General features: G+C 42.8%; 1 protein-coding gene across 1 annotated transcript in view; it reads left to right on the forward strand.

The window, feature by feature from the left end:
- The window catches only part of LOC139284949 (calsyntenin-2-like), a 219,306-nt gene that overhangs the window by 189,597 nt on the left and 17,689 nt on the right, over nt 1-12,020 (forward strand). Inside the window, exon 9 of the mRNA XM_070905336.1 lies at nt 6,809-6,971. Within this exon, the coding sequence (XP_070761437.1) occupies nt 6,809-6,971 (163 nt within the window). The remainder of the gene's footprint in view (nt 1-6,808; nt 6,972-12,020) is intronic.

Here is a 12,020-nt window from a genome sequence, read left to right on the forward strand (position 1 = left end):
GTGTGTGTGTGTGTGTGTGTTTATGAGTGTATGTACATGTGTGTGTGTGTGTGTGTGTGTGTGGCCCATTATGAGCTTGTGGAGAGGTCATTTGGCTGTTGACTCCCAGTCTCTGCCGGGAGCGGCTGTATAATTGCTACTCTAATTAGTCTCTTTTGCCAGCCGGTAATTCATAGTCACCTTCAAGTACTTCTCCCATACACACACACACACACATAGACATGAATACAGTACATCCTGTATACACACACACACACACACACACACACACATCTAGCAGAAAGTGTTCCTCCACTATCTCTTTCTTTTAATTGTTTCTTCTATTTTAGTAATTATAGGCTTTCAGACACCCAATTTTGGATGCCTACAACAATTGACATGATAATGGTATCCATGTTGACACCGAGCTGACGATGATTTATGGCAATTATGTGTTAGCAAACACCACTTTTGCAAATGAGTCTAGAGGCGAAGTATTTCTGAGGCCAGACAAACAGGACTGGATGAGAACCTTAGCATTAATGATACCAACATTCATTGAGCTGTTAGACAACATTTTTTTAACATTACATCTCATTTTATACAATATGCAGAACCATGTTAGTATAAAGAGTGTCTATCGATGCTAAGAGAGATAAAATATCTTAATTTTAAGGCCTCAAGTGGGCACTAAAATCTATTCTTGCAGTTGTTTTGCTCTGCTTTCTCCCAGTTTAGAGAGCCTCATTTGCTATCACTATAGTATGACTGTGTGTGATGGCTAGTGCTAACCAATGCTAGTGAAAGCTTTACATAGATGACATACTTTGACCAGACGTCTCGGTTTGTTTGGGATTGTCCCAGTTTCAAGCAGGGTGCCCCGAGTCCCGACAAATATCTGTAAAACTCTAAAAGGTCCCGGTTTTCAAATTTCACTACCAAACTGTCCCATTTTCACTACAATTAAAATAATAATTACAACATCATACTTGTTTCCAGCACTTACATAGACGTGTATCATGTTCTGTCCCACCCAATATAAAAACACAAAGCACCACGTGTCCGAACTGACATTACTGATTCACTGTAGTATGTGCTGTTTCTAGATGTAGCATGAGACAGATAAACTTCTCACTGGTTCTATCTAGAAGTAAACATACTGTACCTCACCACCATACCAGGAGACAGGTTTGTTGTTTCCTACTTTTTGGTTCCATCACCATCCATCTAAGGGACTACTAACACTACAGGAAGGGGACTTTGACACAAGACAGGGAGGGGAGAGGAAAGTTAACATGCCTTATAGTGAAAGACTTCACATTTCATTTTACTGTGGCGACACCCCTCTTCATGCATATGGCTGATCTGATTGCCGTGAGCGAAAACATCTGAACCCCCAGCTGTTGTGTGCTTATTCACTTTCTTCTTGCTCAGAGTTAGACGAGAGGATTGACACTACTCTCATATCTAAGCTAAATACGGAGCCACAGCCAGCAGCCGGGTAGCACTGACTTCCACTGAGTCTTGTCATCGCCATGATGTTGCCAGGCAACCAGCACAGAGTCTCTGGGAAGTCACTGATCCCGGCCAAGACGTAGTCCTGCACATAACCCCCATAAAACCTCAGCTTGTCATTTTCACGCCGTAAACAAACAAGATATAGTTATAAGTGTGTTGTTTGTCATTGATAAAAAGTGGAGATGTGCAGCTCAGGATGTTAGTTACAGCACAATGTTTCAGATTTCATCATTGATCATCGCAGAGTGATTCGAATCTGGTTCGAGGCCAGTGTTTTGGTCAAGGACAATGGCAAGAATATTTGTACCTCCTGCTATTCATATCTTTTGGGGGGGGCGATGAAACTAGAGCACCTCGAGAAAACTCACATTAAAGAAGGGAGCGCACACACAACTCTGAGGTGGCAGCTAACCACTGAGCGGCTTCATTTATAAATGCATAAGCTGTGAAACTTCACTTCTGTGGACAATATCTTGTAGATTTTATATGTTGTATAAGTCTACTCCTTCCATGTATGAATGGGTATGGGCATCATCGCTCTGTCGCTCCTAACAACCAGTTATAACATCAAAGTCATTGAACTGACTTAAATGTTACAAAGCATAGAGTGACAGTGATGTGCTCCTCTGCCTCTGCTTTGTCATAATGGGATTGTTTCCAGGTTCATTTGTTACCCTACCATCCAATCCCTCCAGCCAATCCAATCCCTTCATTTTACACGTCTGCTTTCACTTTGCCTCTACAGTAACTTTCTCATTTCTTCCCTTGCTCCTCCTCCCCACCCCTCCTTAAAGTCACCTTGTTTCCAATGCTCATCAATCTCTGTTGTGGATCCCTCCTCCAGCAGGCCCTATAGGCCCTCCTCCTCCCTTAACTCTCTCCACCTCTTTCACTTCCTCTTTCTTCCATCTCTCTCTTCTCAGTCCTGTTCCCCACATCCACACTACAAGCTAAGAATAACCTCATGTTTTTTTAGCATCTTTTCCTGTCTCTGTCCGGTCATTTCCATGTGTACACCTGTAAAACCTAATAACCCTGTAATAAATGATATCTCTGTCAAGCTTACTAAGTTCATATTTAGTGTTTAGTTTTGAGGCAGTGTTTTTTTTTGTGATGAAACCAGATTCAAGATAACTAACTAGATTAACCACTAATCTCAGGACCCCCAGTGATAGCTTGAATTTAGCAAAGAGGCTAGCTCACAATCTTCTTAACCTGGATATAGATGAAATATTTAACTGATTCCCGAAGGACCTTTTGGATGTTTATCTTGGCATGCTCTCATGCTTTCTACCCTTTGTGACCGATGTGCTGTAAATAAACAACTCTATGAGTCTACAGCCTTTCTAGATGTGACCATGTTCACCATTATCTAACAGTTAAGCATGTTAACACAACAGAAGTTTTCTTCTTTTTCTTGCCAAGAGTGATGATGAGAAGATTAATAGCACTACCATGTCTGTGCGCTTAATATGAAGCTGGGAGCAGGAGATGGTTTGCTTAGATTAGCATAGCAACAGCTAGCCAGAGTGAGCACCACTAAAGCACACTAATTAACGCGTTTTGTTTGTTTAAACATATGTTTTATAGGGGTGGGATGAGCAGGCAAGGGTTTTTTTTTTTACCTTTGGACAGAGCCAGGCTAGCTGCTTCCCCCTGCTCCCAGTCACTATGCTAAGCTAAGCTAACCAATTCCTGGTTCTAGCTTTGTATTTACCGTATGATATGAGAGTGGTATCAATCTTCTCATCTAATGCTTGGCAAGAAAGCAAATACGTGTATTTGTTTTTTTAACTATGTCAAACTATTTCTTTATTGATTTACTGCTTTCCTCCATTGTTGCTGTTTCCTGAGTTGTAAGCACATCTTTCAGTGTAATAAAGGTTACAGCTTTAAGTCTTCCCAACTTTTCCTTTCCCTCTTTCTTCTTGAAGTCTTTTCTTAAATCATTTATTTTCCTCTAGCCTCTCTTTTCCTCCCTCTCTACCTTTCATCTCCACCCTCCCTCTTTCACTCACTGTCATGTCTCTGCCACCTTCCGATCTCAGATCAACTCATTCTTCTACCTTTTCTATCTCGTTCCTCCATCTCCTGTTTGAAGTTAGAAGGTTGGGTTGGGTGACAGATCTCTTAAAGACTTTCAACTCCAAAGAACTTGAGGCAACAACTCCCACAGTCAAGTTCTAATAGAGAGACAGGCAAAGAAGAAAAGACACCAAATAAACTGCAGAGAGAAAAAGAGCGTGAGATAGAGGCGGGCAGATAGCAATTTTGTTTTCTTCTCGCCATCGAGTGCCCCAAGAGATGATGAAGGATCTTTGATGTGTGATGTTTCCGTACTCTCTCTCTTTCACTTTTTTTTCCCTTTGTCCTCTGGTTGTTTTACGTCCTCCCTCTCCTTTGTTTGTGTGGTTATTTATTTCATTCATTCCTTCCGTCTGTCAATTTGCATCAGGCAGAGACACAGGAAAGTAGAGGGATTGGGGAATACAAAACTTTTTGCTTTGCTTTCATAAGCAAGGAAAGCCTGAGCTGCTCTCCCTAAACTTTGACTTTGAAGTTTTTGCAGTTGACACTTAATGGTGCTGGATTGATGTCTGCGCATTCATGTATGCATGACTGTTTGTGGGTAGGTGGTATCACAAGTGGCGTATCCTTGCGTACACATATACACACCCCTACAATATACACAATGTACACACACACTTGGCTCAGCAATGTATTGCTTTGAGCTTGTGCAATAGTGGATGGTTCTCTGAGTTATTTCCACTCTTGAGGTTTTGTGATGGACACTGATTCCACCCCCAACACACACACACACACACACACACGACAAAGTTTCTCCATCTGTGTCCAGCTGGTGTCTTCCCATGCATAGCAGTGCACCTGTTCTCTCAAGCTCTAATCATTTCTCTGACAAGATGCCGAACTTTTGTGCCATCTCCGTCAACTTGACTATATTTCATTGTAGTCTGACAATTTTCTATCATTTCACTGGGAGGGAAGCTCTTCATAATCTTTGGGTTTTCTTTCAAAGCTGGACTGGATATTTATTTTATCTTGTGGGCACAAGATATTGATCTTGTGCCCACAAGATCTGTATCTTGTGTGCACAAAATAGATCTAATATCTCATACATATAAAAAGATAATATGGAGCCCCCTTAGTCCTGAAAGATTATATTTTTTATCTTGACTGCATAATCTATAACATGCACAGACGGCCATTTTAGCTTGTGCAGACAAGATAAAAGTCAGTAGGGTGTCAGGTTTGGCAAGGTTTGGCCTGATGGTGATAGTTAAGCCTTGTTGCTACCTAAATCAAAGTAATTCCTCTCTGTAGGGGCCATTTGAGGACATCTCAGACTCAGCTTGCAGGCCCAGTTCAACATACTAGAATTTAGCTACGTATTACTTTGTCAATATCAGGTCTCCTCCAGAGGGTGTAGATATCAAGAACAGCAAGACATCAATGACAGCTTAGATATTCCCAGTTGCTTAACACTAAGAATATCTTCTTAGCTTAACAATAAGAATCCACATTGCTCTTCAAATTCAGTCTTACCTAGTCACAAGCTCTTCCTCTGCTTTACAAAGTAGTATGGAAATGCGTGGCTACATAATTCTCCCCCTCCTTCCCCTTACTATCCCTGAGAGAGATCTCCAACTGACATCCCAACCCAGCAGAGGCAGCCTCCTCGTGGGCAAGAGCGCCTCGGCATCACCCCTTTGAAGCTCGCAAGAGGAAGTCACCCAATAGGCACTCAGATCCCATATGGGCCCCGAGTTCTCTTTGAAATACTGAACAGCGGAAACGGGGATGAAGCAGTAGAGCATGGGAGTGTGTGCATGTGTAAATGTCAGAGGTATTAGTGTGTGTGCATGCGAATTTAACGTAACTTGTTTTACACTTGTCACACTGAGTAATGAGAAATCCAAGCGGTCCAGCTGATAATGCGACAGACACAGTAAAGATTACGAGCACAAGCCAGGAGACGTACAGGAATCATATCTAGACAACTTGCATACACAATGCATAGAGACTGCAGGTGCGAGGCTACCTTGTTTTTATGCATGCCCTAACATCTGAACTAGCTAATCAAAGTCAATCCCATCAGTATCAATTGCATCTGCAGCACCATCAAATCCACAATCAGATTATCCCCCATTGATTCTAAGCACCGACTCAGCACATCGACATGCTGCATATGTGTTAAGCAGCTGTGCAGAATGATCACCAATAGGCCAGATGTTGAATCTCGCGCCTCAATAGCAGCAAAAATGAAGCGGATTGATTAGAACTCCCATCTGCTGCGCTCGCACAGTGTTAATGAGCAGGCTGCAGAGCGCTCTTCATTAGAGAGGGAGGTTACCCAAGGCTAAGTGTTCAAAGGCTGTCCCGGGTTATATCAAGGATGAGGTGAAGCACGGCCCAATGAGTGATGGCACTGCTGAGGGAAAGCACAGCCTAGAGCAGAGGAAGAGCACGGAGAGACAGATGTACTCAGAGACAGACAGCCACGAGTGGGCTTGTGCAATCAATTAAAATGCAAAGCAAGGCAGGGCAAATGGTCAAGCATGCTGAAGAGTGGCTCACTCAAGCATTTTTCAGGAGAGGTTATACAGGTAATGTACTAATGCATTTCTGTGAGCGTTAAACACAGAGGAAATCATGCCATTTTTAAAAATTCACAAGCCGAGAATTAATGTATAAAATGCAGCTGTTTTTAATAAATCACTGTAATAGAAAAACACGTCCTTCCTTACTGAGACAACATACTGCACCATAGACTCCCATCATTGGCATAAAGAGGACAAGACATTTGATTTACTCAATTTCTTGATTTCTAGGTAAGTTAGAATATATATATATACTGTATATCTTCCATTACTACCAATGGTTTGCCTAAAGAGCAAAGACTGAGGGCGTCATCGCCAGGAAAAACATACGTGTGAACAGTAAAAAAGAGTAAAGAATGAGCACCTGTAAAGCTCACTAATTAACAAAGTCTGAAAAATTACAATCTGTGGTGTAACCAAGGGTTATATTTCGGGCTGAATTTTGCCCAGACGCAGTAACTTCCAGGGATCTCTGCTGGGTTGCCTGACAAAGACAGAGCCAGGCTGGCTGTTTGTCCCTGTCCCACTCTTTATGCTAAGCTAGGCTAACTGACTGCTAGCTGTAGCTTCATATTTAGCATTTAGACCTGAGAGCGGTATCAATCTTCCAACCTAACTCAAGACTTTTTTTAAAAGAGCTGAGGGCCACATATCCTTTTATGACACACTCTCTTTTTTTGCCTCTCTGACAGATCTGTGACAAGGAGTGGCATTACTACGTCATCAATGTGGAGTTCCCGGTGGTGACGCTCTACGTGGACGGAGTGACCTACGACCCCTACCTGGTGACTGACGACTGGCCCATCCACCCCTCACAGATTGATGTGCAGCTCACAGTCGGTGCCTGCTGGCAAGGTGAGTGGGGCAGAGCTGAGTGCTGATGATGATGATGATGATGATGCCAGTGGCCATAGAGGTGGCGACGATGGTGTTCATTCAGCAAAGAAAAGCCCAACGACAAAAGACACAGTAAAGTGAGGCATACTGGGTGTTCTGCCAGTTGAATATAGCTTCTATATGCGAGCAAGTTCAAGAAAATTGATAATATGTAAGTGTTAATACTGAGGGACTCTATCGCCTTGAATGAACAATGTTATTAAGAGGAGCACTCACTGTGCCTTTGACGAACAATTGAACCAGGCTGAATGAGGGCGTACACTTAAACTGCGCTCTAAACCGATAGCTGCCACTAATTGCACAATGGTAGAAGAAAGGGCACTTTTTCACATAGAACAGCATACCATTGATTTGATCTGAGACTGCTCAGTGATGCTTAGCCCCAGATGAAAAGTCAAGATATCTTTTTGTGCGGGAGCAGGAGCCGGTCATCTCGTGTCGCTTTCATCTGCGGCGGTGACTTCTCACTCCTCCTCCTCCTCCTCCTCCTCCTCCTCTCCCATTTCTTTCATTGAACACTTCAAGTCTTTAGGAGGATTAAAAGGGGCAAAGAGAAAAGGGAGTTCAGAGACTATTTCTGCTATTCTAGTCGTGGACTTAAGCCTCAGTAAAGAGTTGTTAAGGTGATACCGAAATCTTAACAAAAGCCACAGTAGATTACCTTTTCAGAGCACTGAGCTTTAAGTGTCCGGCTTGTTGATTGCAGACGTGTTGCAAAGATGATCTTATTTTTTGTCTAACTGGCTCCTGAAGCCTCCGCTCTGAATACGTTTTTGCAGAAAAGCAGTCGTGGATTTAGAGTAAATAAAAAAGATTTGTCAGCTCAAAACAGCGTGTCTGCAGGCAAAAGTGACATTTTGCAACATTTAATTAAATTTCATGATATCATTTCATGGTTCATAACGTTTAACTGGTCAATCAGCATTGTCTAATGAAATAAATTCTGACCTGACCACAGCAGATTCATATAATTTAGAATTATCATTTTTCAGATATTTATTCAGAGAAACCATTCTAGTGTGGCGTGGCAAGGTTTTAGGGTTTCAGTCTGTAAAATCTGTAATAAAACCTGCCTCAAACTGCCATTCGAGGCTGCTAACACACATGAACCAGTTTTGATAAGTCAGATTCAGTTCAAACGTACTCTTTTTCATTTGACCATTCGGTTTGGTTCGTTTAGGCTGGTGTCATAGCTGTCAATCAAACTCTGGTGCGGACTAAACAACCAAGTGGCTTCCAAATGTTGTTTTTGGTGTGAAATCCTGCAGTCTGTGTGAGGGTAGATGTGTGTTTTAGCATATATTATTAGCTAAACTACAATTAAATCCATCTGCTATCCATGAACTTTTGAGGAAGGGACCTCCTGATCTTTAGAGGTGATATACTTAATGTCAACACTGTCAACACGACCGGTGAACAGCTTGATTGCATTGCTCATCAACATGCATGAGATGTACTTGTTAGTGTGACTCCCTGCAACAACAAAGCAGTGAATTATACAGCTGTAAAGTGAGCATTTGTAAATTCTCATTCTCTTCTATTTAATAGAAGGGTTGCCCCCCTCCCACCCCACCCCCACCCATCCTTCCTCCTTCACCTCTGAGAGTAAGTGCTGGCCATGCGGTTTTCCCACAGTCAGCCTATATTTACCCTCTGACCTGGCAGAGTGCGTTCATGGTCAAGTGTGGAACAGTCAGGCAAGCAAGAGCAACACACTCCTCTTCTTCCTCGACTGTGTAATCACAAACTGCCGCTCTGCCTCCCTGGTTTCCATCATCGCAGCCGCAAACATGCAGGTAGAAGTACTGACGACGTGCGCAAATTCAAATGTAAATATCTGTGTATATACAGTATAAAGAATAAATACAGGCACACAGGCGCTGATACAGGTATGTGCAATAAATCACACATTAAGTGAGAGACTCTCACACTTACACTTAAGTAATGATCCTATTTCCAGCTCACCCATGACTCCCCAGTCTCGTCTGTTGCTCTTTTGGAAATGACACAAATAAAGCTGAGTAAAGAGGAGAGTGAAGATCTATAGAGCAAGGAGGGACCAGGCAAAGAGAGCTGAGACCACGTGAAAAAAAACCAGCCTCCGTGAAGTGGAATGATCAGCGGCTTTATCGCCCATATCATTCCCGCTCTGCGGCGTCTCGGTAATCCCCTCTCCTCTGCGTCTCTTTTTTTACCCTCTGTCTGGGACCCTTAATGGGTTCTCTGGCCACGGCCTGAAGTGATAACATCTGCCAGGGTGGGACGGAGTGGATCAAGTGAAAAAGGGAAGAAAATAGTAACTGAGTTAAGGAGGGAGAGCAGGTGAAGCATAAAGAAAGAGGAAAGAATGGGTTTGGTATACGTGAATCCAAACGTGGTCTTGTGGTTTTATAAGATAGACTGTTCTCCCCTGGTAGCTGGCAGGGCTTCAGCAGGCACTTAAGCAGGCGATGGCTTTAAATATGCAAAGCAGCTGTTGTTGCTCTGAACTGAAACAAGAGTTGGATAACCAACATGCCAGTGAAGGACACTGCTGACAAGTAAGATCAAAGAAGGAATACCACACAAAGAAGCGTGAATACACGCACTGACTGATATATGCCGTCTCCAGATGACTTTTTCATGTTTCCTGCCGACTCATTTTAAAACAAGAATCCTGTAAAAGAAGTCTTAGATATTTACGGCTACATACATGACTGAGGCGAAAGCTGTATTTTCCAGGCAAAAAGTTGGCATTCTCACCAGTTGATTATCCATGTAGAAGAAACAGAAATAGAAAAACAGCATTCTTCTTCTACAGGGTAGAAAATAATAATAACTTATTTATATTCACCTTTCAAAACAAAGTTTACAAAGTGCCTTACACCGAAAACAAATAATAAAAGTAAATAAAATCCAAAACATAAGGTATGAAACAAGATAAAATAATTTGAATAATTACAACAAAACCATCAGTTAAGAAAAAGATGGAGGGGGGATTTAAAAGAGAGAGCTGAGTTTGCCAAGCAGGGGGTTTCACAGCCGGTTGCAGATACAGGCGGGAGACTGACCATTCAACAAGCAATATCTTAGTCAAATCAAATCTAAAACTCACAGGTGACCAGTGAAGGGCAGCATGGATTGGTGTGATGTTAAAAGCCTGGCAGCAGTGTTTTTTTTATAAGTTTCAGTCCTTTCCCAGATCTGCAGATGACAGAAATGACCTGATCTTGATTATAGATAGTTAGTCCCAGTATACTACACTAAACATGGGATGTGCTGGTCAAGTACGGGGCTTTTTTTATGTAACCTAACCCCACAAACTAATGTAGTTAGTTACTGATATGCTAACTTTTGGCCTTAGAAGTAAAGCTAAGGTAATACTGTAGGTAAGGTAGCCAGACATGCTAATTAAGCCGTTCCTAACACTTGGCTAAAAAGCAACTAAAAAGGCAATTTAGTTCTGTCCTTGATGGCTTGAAAGAGAGTGATGACAGAAAGGCAAAGGTATGGGAGTTCAGGTGTGAGAGTTTTTATAGCTGCCCCCATATTTCCATCTGCCCAGTCAAGAAAAAGGCTTCATCAGCGTCTCGCCTGAGAGGGCAGGCAGGCAGATGACAAACCAGTGGGTTAACATGGTCTACTGGGTAGATCAGACAACCAGTAGGACTGCAGATGCAATAAGGGAGCTCTCTCCAACAGGCCATAGCGCACAATGTAGCTGCAGGTTAGCAATCGAAGGGATGGTTCTAACTTGAATGTCTGCAGCTGCTGCGGTCCATTTCTTGCATTTGTTTTACACCAGGAAGGTATTTCCAGTGGTGGTGAGCAGCATCTCCACCTGCACTGCACTGAGCTTTTCAGACCCTTTCCAGACTTTGATACATGTGCCTGCACCACCAGCAGGGAATTAGGGGTATCTGGATCAAGCTTGGCAATATCTGATGAAGTGTAGCCAAGGGATTTTGAATTGAGGATTTCCCCAGCTCCAGTTACTCTAAAATATTACAGAGCACTTCTTCAGTCACCAACTGGATTACCTGGTTCAAAGACTGAATTTATCTCTTCCAATAGCCACCAAAATGGATGACACTAGGTGGATTGGAAGCCAAGCATCTAATCCAGCAGAACGCTGGACACTGAAAGTCTCCATCAGGCCTTGTCCGCCTCCTTGGATATCAATGCCTCCGTCTGGAATAAGCACCAATGTTAATGCTTGAAGGTTTACCCTCATAAAGGTCTAAAGGTTTTGCGGGAAAGGCGCTATTATCAAAGTTGTAAGAGGAGGTCTGGTGCATAGATAGCCTACGACCCTTCAAGATGTGCCCTGGCTAGATACCTACCTGCCACATCTTCACAATATGACCATATGTCTGTCATCTGATGGAGTCTACCTTGTATTAAGAATATTATTGGATAGGTTTGCTGACCATTTTGAACCTTGTGAACACAGTCTGGCCACAGATCCACCAGAAGAACTAAACCAGACTGTTTCCATTAGAGCGATTAGGTGGGAACAAGATGTAAGTTGTTCAGGGAGTCTTTGGAGGTAGAATAATGTCTTACAGCCTGTTCCTCATATGCACGTGTTCTGCCAGTCCAAGTTGCTAGGCAGTAAAGGGATACTTGGCCTAATAAAATCTGATATGTCTGGGAGGCCGCTCAATGCACAACAAGGACCTACTGTTGCATTTTCCAAATAGAGATCGTACTCAAGGCAGGTAGAAAGGTCAAGAAAGGCGCCCTTCCATCGCAGCTGATTTAGCAGCCTATGGAGAATACATCTGAGACATCTGAGTTTTCGAGTGCTGCTACTCTCCTTTCCATGCTAAATTGTTGGCTTTTAGATAATGACTGCTGTACCCATATTCCCAACGGTGAAAAATAAGTGTGAAAACAGTCGTCTGTTCGCTGCCTGCCTCCGACAGTCACTTGGGAGCAGGTGTACGAGGGCACAGAGTGTCACAGAAGTGTGCTGAGAGGCCAGGCAGATAAATTGATGGAGGGATAGAAAAACAGTTTCTCGTT

This window comes from Enoplosus armatus, chromosome 5 (genome assembly GCF_043641665.1).
Source record: "Enoplosus armatus isolate fEnoArm2 chromosome 5, fEnoArm2.hap1, whole genome shotgun sequence".
In the NCBI taxonomy this organism is placed as follows: Eukaryota; Metazoa; Chordata; class Actinopteri; order Centrarchiformes; family Enoplosidae; genus Enoplosus; species Enoplosus armatus.